Consider the following 16,041-nt stretch of genomic DNA (forward strand, 5'->3'; position numbering starts at 1 on the left):
ATCCTAGCTGTCACTGTGACGTTCCAACTGCAGAGCAACGAGACAATTGCTAAATCCCAGGTGGGACAGATTTGCTACAGTTCTATGCATAATTATATAAAAACATTGCACGTACACCCTTTGCAAGCCATGAAGTGTTCACACAGGAACATTCAGACTATGTGGGGACAGCAAAATGTACTTTTTTATTCCATGGGCTGGAGAGAATTGCATAATTCCTGAGCACTAGTACAACGAGGAGATTTATTCTAGATTAGTGACTAGTATGTTCATCTAGATCACGCCGCCTTGTCAGGAACTAGGGTAAGGAACAAGCCAACCCTGGGAACAAATTACAGCTAACTTAGATGGGACTGAATGTGTCCCATCTGGCAGGGCCCATGGTTACAGTAAGGGAAGGAGACCCAAACTCATTTCCCTCACGACCTACCGCTTAAGTCTCAATTCCACAGCTGCTGTATGCAAAAAACCAACTGAAGACCGTGGGAGTTCTGCACACGGAGCAGAATCAGTCATTAGAACACGGACATTTTTCAGAGCGCAAGTCAAGTGAAAGTTTGGCAACACATGGGAGCAAATACTCTCCACGCATGCGCTCCGAAGTGGTAAGCTCTCAACTTCACGGCTGACCTAGCTGTCCCCACCAGGCATTTGCCCAGGCCTTTGGGGGCGGGGGGAGGAGAGACACAGGATCTAATATTTGGGGTGGCGAATCAGCATGGGAATGGTGCCAAGAGTGTGTTGCAGAAGCAGCTGCTCTAAGGGGTTACACGCAGGGCACCATTCCATGACCCACTGTTTCATTTTCTTCACTGCCCACGGTCACCTCTACACAAGGGCCTTATCCAGGCTTCTTTCCTGAAGATCTCCCACTTGATGCAGCTCCACCCATGCAGGACTTTCTAGCAGTCTGTCCACACTGGTGACTTCGCTAGAACTCCCCCTAATGGCAGCCGTGGTAAGAAATTAAGAAAAAAAGCTAGTGTGGAACCTCGGGAACCCGAAGACCTGACACCTGACGTCAAACACAGATCTCGCTGCAACCCTGGAGAGGAATATGATTTAGCTGCTGGGGTGGACAGGATCAAACTATCTTCCAAGCCCAAGTAAGTGTGTGTGATTGAAGCCTGGTTCTAACAAGGACTGGGGATGTTTTCTGCATTGGCTGTTGAACGTGGCTAGTTTTTTAGCACAGATCTGCCCTATGGGATCACATCAATCCAGATTGTAGAACTGAATGAGGGCAGTGGCCCAGAGAAGGCTACTTCACCTTGATCCCCCTTTCCATGCTGAGGCTGCAAAGGCAGTTTCAAGGGCATAAGGCATAAGCAGAACCTGGAATCAGTTTGCTACTCGCTAGCCACTTGCTGAATTTCCTGAATCACACATATCGATTCCCCCTCCCTCTACGCAAAACAAAACATAACATCTCAGGCTTTCTACGGTCCCCCTCTCTATGGCAGTCACTGCATCCCAACTCCTCCCGCCCAGTTCTCTCAGTTTAATGGCTTTGTCAAGCCAGCTGATTGAAGCACTGGAGGGGTTGGCCAGAGGATTAGGGGGAGGGCGATCGCGTGTGGGTGGAAGGTCACAGGTCAGATGAAGGCCCCTTTCAGTCACTCCCTCTCCCCAGAGGGATGGAGGTTGTTACTGATGTTTTACACCTGCTGTCACGGTAACCGAAGCAAGGAGCAGAGTGGCTGACAAACCAGCCTCCTGTGCATGTTCAGGACCCAGGAAGCATCACCAGGCTCTGGTGCACTGTAGGAAAAACTCCTACGAGGGGCTCCGGGCCTGGGGGACAAGCCTAGGACTCAGCACTCGGGAGCCCAGAGGGCCAGCACCTCACACCAGGTCAGAACAAGGGAGGCGATGGGCGCACAAGGTGGGGATCTACTCGGGAAGGAGTTCAGGTGACCAGAGCAATTCGCAAGCACTAAGATCTCCCCGCTGCCTTGACTTTATAAGGGGAATCCATGCACTGGTGGGAAGACACCATGAACACACACCAGCCAGGGGGTACCTGGCCCAGGCCAGAACACGGGGCTCACACAGCAAAGAGGGGCTGAGATGGGACCTCCGCTCCAAATGCTCCGAATGTCGGGGTGCTTGAAGCCGGAACCAGACTCTGAATTTTGCAGATTGGCCCCTATCTTTATAAGGGACCAAGGCAAAACCCAGATCCAAACAACCTCAATGTGTACGCAAGACACAAATCCCAACTCTGCCACTTGAGCCCCTCTCGAATGTCTCTAGCGCTTCGGGGAACCCTGAGCACAGCCCGTGAGACAGGTGTGCATGACGCTCAGACCAGCAGGCAGGGGGCAGGTGACCCGCCCAAGGCCATAGGCAGCCTTGGCACTGGGTTCAGACCCCAGGAGGAGCACCTAGCTCCCAGGCCTGGGAATGCACCACTTAGCCAGGCTCCTCTCTCTCTCTCACATTTGTGGAGGATCCCACTGAACTGCTGGCCACAGCAAGCCTGGTGATCTAGGAAACATTCCCCTCCTCCCCTTTGCCAGGGACGGAGAAGTCCCAAATCCTGCCCAACCAAGCCAGATCACAGCACCGGGTTACATCAGCAGCAGCCAGTGGGGAAAATGGAGAACGAGGACATGGCGAGAGAACTCTCTTTGGGAAGGGGGATGCATCCATTGCACACCCTTGTACACACACACACACACGCACACGCAGCTTCCCACTGAACCCCCACACCAACCACAAGAGAAGACACAAGGAGGGATCTAGAGGTCGGACGACTGCTTAACACACGTTGCTCCTTTTGCCAGCCGTGGCCTCAGCGAAAGGCACCAGATACCTTGCTGGCCCCTGTACCATGTGGCAAGGCCCGAGGGAAGGGCTTTATTGCAACAAGCAACATACAGCTTACCCCAGCCACGGGCTTCTGCATGGGAAGGGGGCAACCCACAGCCATCTCCCCCTGGTGTCAACGGAGCGGAAAGCTTTGCAATCCAGCACAACGTCCTGGGCCAGCAGACACCCCAATAGTCCCAACAAGCTCTGCCTTGCTGCTCCTCCAGCTGATCGCTCGGCCCTCGCCCGCGGCAGCAGGGGCACTGCCAGCTTGCACAGGGGCAAAAAGCTATTACTGAGCACCTATGGCCACAAGGTGGCCCAACCCCGTCTCCCAACTAAAGGATGCTCTGAAAGCAACGCTCCCCTCCACCTGGCTAGGAGAGGGGGCCGCCCCAGCCATCAGCCACTGCCATCAGCATTCAGGTTCTCTCTCTCTTTACCTTCATGGGAGTGAGCAGCCCAGAGTTGCACCATCTGTAGGTCGGCGGGGGTGGGTGACCTGAAGGACAGGTCAGAGGGTAAAGGGGTAGGGCTTCCATGGGGCGTGGAGGAGGTCCCTAGTCCGCTGGCCACATACCCACCCAGGAAGGCCTCACCTGAATGGGAGGATGGAGAAGAAAGTCAGGGTTAGGTACCAGCTTTAAAGCAGAGGTTCTTTCCAGCTCGCATCCCTCCCACTGCCATCTGCTATGCCCGGCGCCCACTCCCCTATTGCCCGCTAGCAGGCCTAATGAGAAAGCACTGCAATACGAGCAAGTCCCTGGCTTAGGAGCATGTTCCCACTTGGTTCCCCCTGGCCACAAACCCTCGTGGTCTGTAGCGAGAGGGGATGCCTGGGCCCGTGCAGGGAGAGCAGGGCTGGCAGGCAGCAGCTCCCTAGTTCCCATCCCCAGCTCTCATGCTGATTCCCTGGGCAAGACTGCTTCCCCTCAGTGTCCCTCGCTGTCACACGGGGGCAATGAAACGGACCTGCCTGGCGGGGGCGTTGCGAGGACGAGCGCTGGTAGGACGTAAACCACGCCAAGAGCGGTTAGCACAGGAACTTGGTGGATGCAGCTGTGTCAGCCCAGCCGAAAACCCCTTCGTCTTTGCTCTGCTTTCTAAACTGTAGGGGGAGGGCTTGGCCCGGGGACTCACCAACGAGAGGGGATGCGACTGATCAGACGATTAAACACAACCAACCACACAAACCACACACACAACGGGGGCAAGGGTTGCTCTTTGCTCTGAGGGACTGGCGCGGCGGGGATGTTGAGGGAGGCAGACATGCCCAGCCAGATCTGGTTCAGGTTAAAAGTCCTCAGAAGAAAGTCTTCAGAAAGGATCACCCAGAATCTACGCAGATCCACAGTGAAGCCATCTCCACCAGGGTGGGTGGTGAAAGATCCAACCTGCCCCTCTGGTCACATATTTCAAACCCGCTGAGAGCGGGGCAGCCTCTGAGTTTTGTCTTGTGGGTTATTTTTGCCAGCAAATGTAGACCCTCCCCGGAACATTCAGCATAGGTGCTAAGTGAAATGATGGCAGAGGAAAAGGAAACATTTGCAAGCTCCCCTCGCGCTTAGAAGAGGCCAGAGCCTCCCCAGGTAGGTGGCTACAGCATCCAAGCCAGACTATGCACCACACGCCACGTGCGCCCGCCTAAGAGGAACTCCTCCACCCAAACTCTGATGTGCCCAGCACTTCGAGGAATCCCACACCCGCCACAGCACAGCTTCCCCCCGTCAGACAGAGGCTGCCATAAGGGCGGCTAGCAGGGCACGGTCAACCAGCTCCCCGTGATAGGAAATGCTGGTAGATGGGCGAAAGGTAGAACAAGACCTTTTTAAAAAAAAAAAAAAAAGGCACGTACCCAGAGATAAAGCCTAGAGACAGATGTGAGAGAAACTGGACATCAGCGAGGGTCACTCATCCCCCACCACTCTGGGCCATCAAGCCTGTTAGCCCCGCACTCTGTTCCATGCAGGCTTCTTGCTAGTGACCCAAACCACAAGCCACCAGCAAGACACGGCCATGCAAGGCGGAAGCAGCACTCAGGATGCACAAGCCATGGCCCACCAGATCTAGTGCAGGATGGAGCTCCTGGAACCAGCTGGGAGGCAGCATGCTAGCCTAGATATCCCTGGTCTCGGGGGGGAAAAGGGGGGGTAGAGCCAGCCACAGAGCCAGTGCAGGGAACCCACAGATGGAACAGCTCATGCACGGAGAGAGTGTGGGGAGACACCACCAGAAGCCACAGACTCTTCGCCGGAAGCTTGGTGGCCTCCGAGGCTGTGCAGGAGATTAAGTAACTTTCCCCCTGCTTCGCACGTGTGCACAGATGCCGCCGGTTGGCCAGTTATGGGGTTTCTGCCTCTTATGAAATACTGCTAACGGCAGATGCCGCGCCGGCCTCTCGAGCAGCACTTCTGATGGATGGACATGCGGGGAGTGGGGAGACCAGAGAGAGAAGTGGCGCAGGCCCGAGCCAAGGCCTGCAAGAAGCAGATGTGCCCGTGCCACGAGAGCACCACCGAGGAAAGGATCTGCCCCAAAGCTCCGTCTTCCCGAGGCCACCGCACCTTCCCCAGCAGCGCCGCCACTGAAGAATTACAGCAACATCCAGAGGGACTTGAACTGGCAACTCGCCCTCTAAGAACCCCTAACATCTCGAGAGCAGCAGCTCTATCTGCTAGTGCATTGACAGAGCCCCCAGGGAGTGGAGGCCAAAGAAACCTGTTCTCCTCAAAGATCAAGCACTCCACACTGCGGAGACAAAGCACCAAGGAGTGAATACCGAATTCCACAACAGTTAAGTCGGAAACCCGCCTCTGGATCACTGTTTCCTCTGGGTCAGAGCCTGCCCTCCTTGTCTCATTCTGAGGTTAGGGCCAACGGCTGTAAAACAGGACAATACTTCCTGCCTGCCCAACCAGCTCCGAAAAATACTGCAACTGATCCGTTGTGTGTGTGTGTGTGTGTGTGTTTCTGTCCGTCTGATACTGCCCTCTGCTGAATGAAGCTAGAACAGCTCAACAGTGTGTCCTAGGGCAGGCCCTAAAGCAGATTTGCAGATTAAGCAGCAAGAGACTGGTTTTACAACAAGAGGACCCAAGATTTATCCCTGCTGTCGCTGTAAAGTTTCTGGCTTTCACAACGTGCAGCAGAGAGAGCCAGGACGCTCCACATTGCCAGGGACACGTCCCTTCCCGCTCCCCCAGTGAAGGCTTCCCTCTCCCCTAGATCTCGGTAAACAGCAACTGGCATGCGAGATGGTGACACAAACAGCTCACTGGGCTGGACGGCCAGTTAAATGCTGCTATAATGCTCCATTTCCCAGCCGAGGAAGAAAGAGAGAGGAATCCCAAGTGCACTAAATACATAGCCTGCGGGTCCAGGCCGCGAGGTGTACTAAAGGCCAGGGTTCGTCTCAGGCCTACACCACCACCTGGACAATGAGCACTAGAACTGGTTACATGCAGTCGCCTGCCAGCCTAAGGTCCTGCGCCACTTCCATTTCTGGTCTCACCCTCCGAGTTAGCAAGGGACCAGACATCTCTTATCCCCCGAACCATCAAGGCTACTGGCACTCAGATTTAGCACAGTTTGGATCCAGCTCCCAACATCCCAAGGTTTGGGGCGATGGGGAGGGTTCAGGTACCTGAGAGTTGCATTCAGACCTATCTCTTGTTATGAGCTAATAGAAAAGGATCCATCCACCTTCTAGAAACTTCCTGCCATTACGTGCCGAAAGATCCTGCATCAAAAGGGATCACAAAGGATTCTAGGATCAACATGCCGGAGCACTGCATGGACCATAAGGTAATAGGGGGATCCTGCATTAGCAGACCCTTTGCTTCCCCTCATTCCAATCTGCCACCTCAACATTTCCGGAGAGCTGCTCTTCTCTGGGTTTGCAGACTCCAGATTTTCTCTCAGAGAAAATGGTGGTTTCAGTGCACAGTGCAATGGAGGAGCTCAGGCCACCTGGAGCCAACCGAACCAGCTCAGGGGGGCCACTTGGCATTTCCCCCTCCATCGTCTCTCACGGTGCTAAAAGGCTGGGATGGGTAATGGAGGAGCAGATGCCGGAGTGCGTCCTCAGAGCATGGAGACATGAATGGGGAAATATACAGCCCTGCAGTTAGCCAGCGTTCAGAGCTGCAGCCAAGGAGAGAATCTGAGGCTCCAGCAAACTGCAGAAAATATAGCACTCATCTATCAGCAAACACACATCCATAATTCATAACCCCCCATGCATGCAGGGTGCAGAGCCCGCAGCTCTTGGGCCAGGTGGTGATAAGGACAGGGCATTCCTTATACACTCTAGTATAACCCCCTCCCTTCCCAACTTGGGACATGCACCTCAATGAAATACCTTCCCTCTTCCCCCCCCGGGAAAAGTAGCTCCCACACGTTCACTATTTTTACAGAGTCTAGTGAGGCAGAGAGAGAGCCACACATGGTGCCAGCTGCAGCTGTGCAAAGGGTATGCGGGCGTGCTTTGATCCAGCCCTACAACGCCCCTGGCTCTGCTACCCCAGTTCCTACCCCCTCCAGGGCACAGACTGCAAGTTGTGCCACCATATTGGAGAACTGTGGGGATGCGACAAGCGTCTTCTAGGGACAAGCAGGGGTTTCAGCCAAAGGTCTAGAGAATGACAGCCCCCAGGCTGAGTTCCCTCTAAGCTACACCGCCGCACAGCAGCCTATTAAGCACCACGCAGGCGCTCAGGGCTGCTGCAAGGAGAGATGCCTCTCCCCCAGCCCCAGACCTTCCGCGGCCGGGGAAGAAGCACCTCTCCCCGCCAGCCCCAGCCCAGCCCCAGACCTTCCGCAGCCGGGGGAGAAGCATCTCTCCCCGCCAGACCCAGCCCAGCCCCAGACCTTCCGCGGCCGGGGGAGAAGCTCCTCTCCCCACCAGCCCCAGCCCAGCCCCGGACCTGCCGTGGCAGGGAGAGAAGCGCCTCTCCCCGCCAGCCCCAGCCCAGCCCCAGACCTGCCGCGGCAGGGGGAGAAGCACCTCTCCCCACCAGCCCCAGCCCAGCCCCAGACCTGCCGCGGCAGGGGGAGAAGCGCCTCTCCCCGTCAGCCCCAGCCCAGCCCCGGACCTGCCGCGGCAGGGGGAGAAGCGCCTCTCCAATTTATCCCCATCTTTCCTGAAACGTGGCTCCCAGAACTGGACGCAATACTCCAGTTGAGGCCTAATCAGCGCAAATGGATTCCTTGGATGGTAATATGGAAGCTTATTGTTACTTCACCGACTGCCAGCCCCCCACCCATCTGACACCCATCTCTGAAGTGTCACACCCACACCAATGTGCCCTTTTCCTCCCAAGCACTTGGGTAACCACTTGCCTGTTATCTGTCCTCAGGAACAGCCAGGTGAGTAGGGTTGAGCTGGGAGTAGAAAGGAAGCAGCAAGCTTATTTCTGACCCCGGCAGGCTCGCATGGGACAAAAACACGTTACACACATCGCCTGAAATCCGGCCTCCCAACTGGCGGCCCAGCAGCAGAGCCAATAACACCCCACATAAAGAATTTGCAGAGACAGCAAGACCCCCAGCGACAGAGACTCTAGAAATGGGCAGCTGCGTAATTAGCATGTCCATAGATCATTTTACCGAAAAGCAGATTCTTCGGGCAGATTACCTAATAGAAACCATTTCCCCTTCCCTGTCTCAGCTCTGGGATACACTGGCGTGCCGCGCTGCAGAGCTCAAAACAGCCGTTACTTCACACTCCCCCGGTAATGGCTCCGAACAGCTGAGAGACAGATTGCAGGACAGTGTAAATCTTTGCCACCTCCTCCTTTGTCTCTCGGGTCAGTTCTAGTTATGACTTAGGTACTGAGGATGTTTGACTCCGTGCCAGACGCAAGGCAACAGGGATACCCGGGTGCCAGCATATTCAAGGCTGAACTAAAGCCCATCTCATCAGCTCAATGCTAGGGACTGCTCCTGTAGCCTTTGCACTTTGGTACCAGTCTGCTTCCACATGGCTATTCTAATAGCTCCTGCCATAGCCCTTCCTTAGAAGTGCCACAAGTTCACCAACCAAAGTCCCCCCTAGAGTCTTGCTTCATCCAACGCTGCCTTATTATCAGCCCATGTCCCACGGCTAACGATGGCTTCAAAGAGTTAATTTGTGGCATTGATCCTGCATATCCCCTGGAGCGTAGTGACGGTTTCAATCAGAGCCCCTCGACACAGAGCCAGGAGACCAATTTAACTCAATGTTTCAACTTCCGGGGGGGTCTGGAGACTGCCGAGATCTTCCCGACATAAACGAACTGCGAGGCTGAGCAGGAGGTCTCACGTTCTTAGCCTTTGGTGCTTCAAGCTTTTGTCCCTTTGCCACCATATTGCCACTTGCTGAACTGGTGCAAGTTAACAGCCCCGCATGGACTCCTGCCTTGAATACACTGGGGAGTCTGGACCTGGACCATTTAAAAATTCATCTTGCTCAGTACGGACTATTGTTTTCACCTGCCATGGTGTGGAAACAGCAAGTCCCTTAGTCAATGGGTGGAGAGGTGGCTTTGTTACCCAGCATGCTCTGCAAGTACTTCTGCATCAGTTATCCCTTCTTACAACACTCTCCCTCGGTGACCCACCACAGATACCCCCGAGCCTCGTACGCCCAAAGTCTAGGGCAAGGCAGAGGGGGGTTCCATAGACAACAAAAATCAGGTTTTTGCTACATAAAAGCTCCAGCCTTCTCGCCCCACAACCGACACAGCTAATGAGACTCCCGTGATATTTTGCTGGTTCCCAGGTAGGAGGGGAAGCAAGACACACCCATTGACATTGAGGAGGAGAGGAAGAATGATCAGTTAGGTAGGAATGCTAGCCTGTGACCTGGGTTCAGTTCCCCACCTGTGACCTGGGGATAACAGTGCTACAGCACGGCCCTACCTCTCTGGGCTGCTGGGAGGATAGATACCTTATAGACTGGGAGGTGGTCAGAGACTGACAATGGGGGCCATATAAGTACCATAGCTAGAAGTCTGCTGTGCACTAGCACGGCACCTCCCTTTTGAGGCTCTTGATGTGGCCACGTATGGTAACAAACCTGTGGCCACCGAGGACTACAGAGTCGTCACTACAGACACCACGGCATGGCGGTGAAAACACAAAGAGAACCCAGATCCTCATGGCCTCAATGAGAATCGCCATTCACCACTAGCAGAATGGTGCCTCCAATAACCGGCTGAGCAGTGTCTGATTCCCTCCCGTCAAGGCAGTGATGTGTGCACACACACAAGCGCATTAGCCAGTTTGTTAGAGTGTTATGCCCATTTTACAGATACAGAAACGGAACACAAGCGGTCTGATTTCCACAAGTGCAGAGCACCCCCAGATGAAGAAGTCAGGCCTTGCCCAAGGTCCCATAGGGAAGCCCATGGCAGAATTGGGACGACAACCCAGCTCTCCCAAGGCCTGGGCTTTACCCAGCAGACTATTACTCCCCTAAAAGGAAAGATTCTGTTTGTGTAAAGAAGGGAAACGAACAAGCAAGAAGCTAGCTGTGAGGCCTGGGCCAAGAAGAGGGTCCTTGGGGGGAACGTGAGGACAGGAGCGGGAGGAGAAAAAGCAGCCAAGCCAGGCATCAACATGCGCTTCTCAGGCAGGATGGAACTGGGACCTCACATTCCATGGCCTTGGTGAAGGCCGGATTGAGCAACGGGAAATTTAAAACAGCTGAACCAGCCTTCCTGCAATCTGCCGAAGGCTTTTGTACCTTCCAACTCACCACCACTTCCCCATTCTTCAGTTCTCCATTCTGCCCGCAGCCAGCCGTTTGGACACAGGTCAAGGAAAGAGAGGATTGGGGCAGGCTCGGGGCGGGTCTGTCAGCGCCGGCCTCTGCACTGAGACCTTGCAAGTTAGAAACTCAGCAGCCTCTTCTTGCTCGGTGGCCCATTTCCCGGAGTTGCCAGTAAATCTGTTTGGTATTGGATGGCTTTCCCTGAGCCTCTCTGGATTTACAGCACTCTCAGTCTGACTTCTATCTTGCTCCTCCCTTTCTGTAGGGAAGCAAGAGTTTTAACTAATGTCCCATGGCTCATCCCCAGACTTAGCCTTCCTGCCTCGGTTTCCCCAGTTTACTCCACACGCAGTGGGAGCTGCTCACACCATCTTGAGCCAATTCCCTAGACTCTCTTTGGCCCAAAAAGAGGAATTGGGGCATAATTCGAAGGCTAGCAATCTGGATTGCTGATGGGCACCCTGCCCCCCTTTTGGGAGCTGTGAAATAGACAGCAAAGGCTTCAATTTAGTATGACAGAATTTCCCGGCTGCCATCCCCCAACTCTCTTTCCAAACCACAAAGTGGCTGACAAAGCCAGCATCTGAAAGATGCTTTGTTGCTTTGATTGATCAGATTCCTTTTGCCTATGATGCTCATGTAGCCAACAACGGCATCACCCTTAGCGGCTAACAGCCAATCCCATGGAGGCACGTTCAGGGGCAGCAGAGGAGGGAGAGAGAACCAGGCCACTGATTAATGCCCATTGTTGACAGGGGCACAAGACTTATGCCAACCGACAGAGCCCAGTGATTGTAAAGTGGCAGCTCCTACAAAACACTCCCTTTCCCCATGGCAAACCATCAGCAGCTTGAACTATTTCTCTTTATCCCTGCAGATTTGCTAGTCTAAAGACCCTGACAAAGCCTGTTTGCTAGCCAGGGCGCTCTCAGCAAAGCCTGCTGTGGATGACTGCAATAGAAATCTTATTCCAAAGTCCCGGGATCAGAGGGTTTACTTTCACCTAGTTCCTCTTCAGCTTTACAAATTCACCCCTTGGCTGCAGAATCTCAGCTTTTTGGGGGGGGTGAAGGGGGAGTGTCTAGTCCTTATGGTTGTGAAGAAACCCTTGAATATGAAACGTGGTTAAGTGAGGTCTCCTGAGGGTCATGGTCCTCCTTGAAAAGAAAAACCATAGATACAAACAAGCTTGAGCTTCAACTTTGTCTCCTTTGTTTACCAGGGACCACACACTGTCTGGAACTCTATGCAGCATGGAGGCATCTAGTGGCCAAATCGTATACTGCACTGAGTGTGCAAACAGCCTGAAACAATAGCTCAAAGAGGTGTGAACCACCCACATTCATCTCAGTTGGGTGTTAATTCTAAAATATAAAGATGACAATGTCAGTGTCAACAATTGACTCTCATTGCTGATGATTTTGCTAAAATTATCTAGTTAGGACTTGTCTATTCATGCAAATCAATCCCTTACAAAGTAGGGGATAAATTTAAAGCTGATGAACTATTCCTGATTAACTCCATGTGTTGATGTTCTTATTCTGGAATAACTCCAGGTGTAGACAGCCTCTAAAAGCATTTAGCTCACAATCCCAATTCATCTACAAAACCTTCCCGAGTGCCCAATGCCCCAACTGTCTCCTATCTCAGAGCTCAAACTTCCAGCTTCTCCCCTGACAACTTCACAGTTTAGTTTAAATAGCCCGGGGGCTACTGAGCTGACTGCATCCTTCACTCTCGTATTTAATTCAACAAGAACTTCTATTTTTAAATTAATCCTAACTGCCCTAGAATTTCCACCAGAGTGCTGCAGAATCGAGGGGCCTTGCCTTGAATTTAGGTTCAGCCTGCCACAGCCTTGCTCTGAAAAACCACAAGGGGGTGCCCAAGGACACACACCAATAGCAAGCAAGATTTCTTTACATTAGATCCATCCTTATATAGGACTTCAAATGCAAAAACCCCATACACCAAATAACATTTATGCGCCAAAGGTTCCATGTGCTAAGAGATGCATCCAGCGCAAACAATAAAAAATAAATTAAAGTCACAACCACTACACCAGATGTCACTGATTACAGAGAACGCTGCTGGAACATTGAATCAGCTAATCGTTGTTCAAATGCATTCCTTTTCTTTCATACATGCCATGATTCTCAAAGATTTGGTGGGACTGTTGGGCCTGGAAGGGAAAGCCTTTATGTGCTGAATGTTCTTCTTTGCTGAACATCCTTCTAGCCAAGTGCATAGTGAGGGATGGAATTTTTAAAGATTCACTTAAGGACACATGGAATATATAACTAGTGACGACTCTGCAAAAAGCAACAGACGAAGTGGGCATTCACCCACGAAAGCTTATGCTCCAATACATCTGTTAGTCTTAAAGGTGCCACAGGACTCTCTGTTGCTTTTTACAGATCCAGACTAACACAGCTACCCCTCTGATACTTAACTCTCTGCAAGTATCTGGAGAACAAAAACCTTCCAAGGGAGAAGGGAATTTTGAGAATGGCCCTAGAGCTAATGGAATAAAATTAAGGCAATTCACATTTTAGTCTGAATATTGTTGCTCCGATTCCTGACACTAATGTCACCCTTCTGCCAAGCAGTAGCATATGTCCAAGGCCTTGCAGGTTGGCTTCCCAACTGGATAAGAAATCAAGGAAGTGGAGCCTGATTATATTCTAAGTGTAACTTGTTTTATTTATATATACACGAAAATACACCAGTCCTGAAACAGAGGTGGTCAAACAGCATGCAGGGCAATCTCTTCTCCCAGGAATTTCAGCCTAGCACCAATGCCAAAGTTCTCAGAGAGCAAATCAGCCTCAAGAATCGACTCTAATCAGAGCTGAAGGCGAAGAGCAAAACTCTTCTGCTGGTCTCACTGCTCCCATGCCATGGGCCACTGCATCTACACAGCACTTTGCATAACAAAATGTAACACTACAATCACATGTCTTCCCAAGACTGAACATATTTTTGCTCAGACACACCGGGGGGGAAAAAAATACACCTTAGAAAACTATGTGTAACACCTATTGATACCTGCCAGAACAATATATTCAAGGAGAATCCTGCACTAGCAGCAAGATTTAGACAGAAGGGACCTAACTGATCTTTTCCATCTCTCTTAATCTGAATTTCTGTGATCTATTATTTGTATCCTCTGGTGCCTTCTTCCCTCTGCTGAGGCTGCAGTAACAATCAGCCACCAAACCCTATTTGCAGAGCTAAGCAGACTCTGATGGTGAGTGGACATGAAAGTAAACCAAACAGCTATGCATGGGATTTAACTTTTGAGATGATTCTTCAGCAGATCCCCTTTAAAGATACTGGCCGTGTGCCTCAGAGAGTACAATGCTTCATTATTATTTGTATTACATAGAGCCTAGGAGACCTAGGCTCCCACTGTGCTTGGCGCTGTACAGACAGAACAAAAAAGCGAGTGCCTGCCTCAAGAACCTTTAATACCTAGCTTGGTACAGTGCTTTTCATCAGTAGATCTCACAGTGTTTTAAAATGTCACTGTCACTATCCCCATGTTACAAGATAAGTGAGGTTTTTACTCACGAAAGCTTATGCCCAAATAAATCTGTTAGTCTTTAAGGTGCCACCAGACTCCTTGTTGTTTTTGTAGATACAGACTAACACGGCTACCCCCTGATACAAGATAGGGAAACTGAAGCACAGAGCAGAGAGGCGACTTGCCTTAGGTCACCCAGCAGGCTTAGATGGGAACAGAACCCTGGTCTCCTGAGCCCACACCAATGCTCTACCCACTAGTCCATGCTGCCATACAAGTACCCAGACAGGTAGAGAGCTCCTACTTATGCTAACACTACTATCTGTATGTCTGCAGCATCACCAAACAATTAACACTTTTTTAAAACCTGCCTGTTACTTCCTGCTCACCCCAGGGCAAAGCCCGCCCTTTCTCTACACCCTCAGAGGGCCCAAAGGTTGTAGAATCCAGGCTTGCAGTTGACAACAGGTTTGAGGAAGAGTCACAGCTTCTGGGTGCCCAAGCCCTAGGAGGTTCACTGCACATCCCCACAGTTAGGTTTTGGGGGCAGCCCCAGGAATCTGTTGTGATGCAGGTTCACCTACCATTTCCCCAGCAGAGCAGTGCCCTCTGCAGCTGCTTCCGAATAGCTTCGCTGCATGGAGAAGGAGTGATTGGGGAGGGGGGACACGTGGCTGACACTGGGAAAATGCATCTTGTAAGAAAACAAGTTAACAAATATGGATCTTAACCATGGCAAGGGCCTGAGGGTTAACCAGGACTAGTTTCTGTCCACACTAAGGGCCAAGTGCTATTTGACCTTACACTAGTTAACATATTTTCTAGCACAATTCATTTTCCCAGCAGAGAAAAGCTGTGCATGGGAACGCATTTGTCCCCAGCCTTTGCCATGCCATCTACTGGTGGCAGTGGGTGATTTGGCCCACAGTTTATTATAATAATCATTCATGCTAATCAATAATCACCAAGCATGTTTACTATAGTAGTGCCTAAGGACCAGCCAAGAACGGCGCCTCACTGCGCTGTTCAAACACATAGTCCCTGCCCCGATGAGCTTACAATTTAAATGGACCAGATAGACAGAGGGCGGGGGACGGGGTAGAGCACACCAGCAGGGTGAACAAGGTGATCAACAAATGGCACGTTCGTGCCATGATTTTTTTTTTTAAATCAAAATTGCAAAGAGATTGGAAGAAAAGCCCGTGGCACCGAATTCATTTGATTGTTCAGAGCCTTGTCCACCCACTTAATGTGCAGCTGAAGCAGGCTAACCCTGCGTCCAAACTATGTGACAATGTCCCTTTAATTAAAAAGGGAGCACCACCTTAGCTGCCTTTTCTCAGCGAAGGCTACAAACATTTGGGGCGTGTTTATTATGGGATGGCACAGGTGTGGGTCCCAAGATCACCTGTGCCAAGTTTCTGGCAGCAACAATTAAGTCAGCCTTCCGAGACCGAATCCAGCCTTCCCAGAGTCATTAGCCATGCCCTGAGGGGAATACAGTCTATTTCCAGACATGATGACTTAAGACCAGGTCACCAGCAGGTTAAATTAAACTATGCCGCATTATCTTCCTCCCCTCCCATTGAGAAATTAAATACTCCTGCCTGATGGGCACTAGCCAACCCTGAGTACTCACAACAGGGTGCCTGAAAGGAAAAACCAGAGGAGGCAGCTGAACTCGGAAAGGTAAATACCATCTGCCCTCTCTTCCCTTTCTGCCACAGTTCTTTGAACAGGGCCATATCTGCAGTGAATTATGGGAGAGCGCTCCCCTTTTCTTGCTTTGTAATATATTCCTGAGTAATCGTATCACTCTGCTCTGTGTTGCATCCCTCAAGCTTTCATCTGTCATTGTCTAGTCAGGCCCTGATCCTGCAAACTTGATGTGCTCAGGGGATGCTGCATTTGAGAGGCTTCTTTTCACTGAAGAGTTAACTTGGGCATT

The 16,041-nt window shown here is 51.7% G+C and overlaps 1 protein-coding gene across 9 annotated transcripts in view; it reads right to left on the reverse strand.

Annotated features, from left to right (window-relative positions):
* TNRC18 (trinucleotide repeat containing 18) overlaps positions 1 to 16,041 on the reverse strand; it is a 91,671-nt gene that overhangs the window by 54,387 nt on the left and 21,243 nt on the right. For 8 of the 9 annotated variants that reach the window (XM_054042952.1, XM_054042959.1, XM_054042955.1 and 5 more), the window contains one exon: positions 3,258 to 3,413. The exons of the other annotated variant lie outside the window; for it this stretch is intronic. In XM_054042952.1, the coding sequence (XP_053898927.1) occupies positions 3,258 to 3,413 (156 nt within the window). The remainder of the gene's footprint in view (positions 1 to 3,257; positions 3,414 to 16,041) is intronic. 9 annotated transcript variants of the gene reach the window in all.

This window comes from Malaclemys terrapin, chromosome 10 (genome assembly GCF_027887155.1).
Source record: "Malaclemys terrapin pileata isolate rMalTer1 chromosome 10, rMalTer1.hap1, whole genome shotgun sequence".
NCBI lineage: Eukaryota > Metazoa > Chordata > Testudines > Emydidae > Malaclemys > Malaclemys terrapin.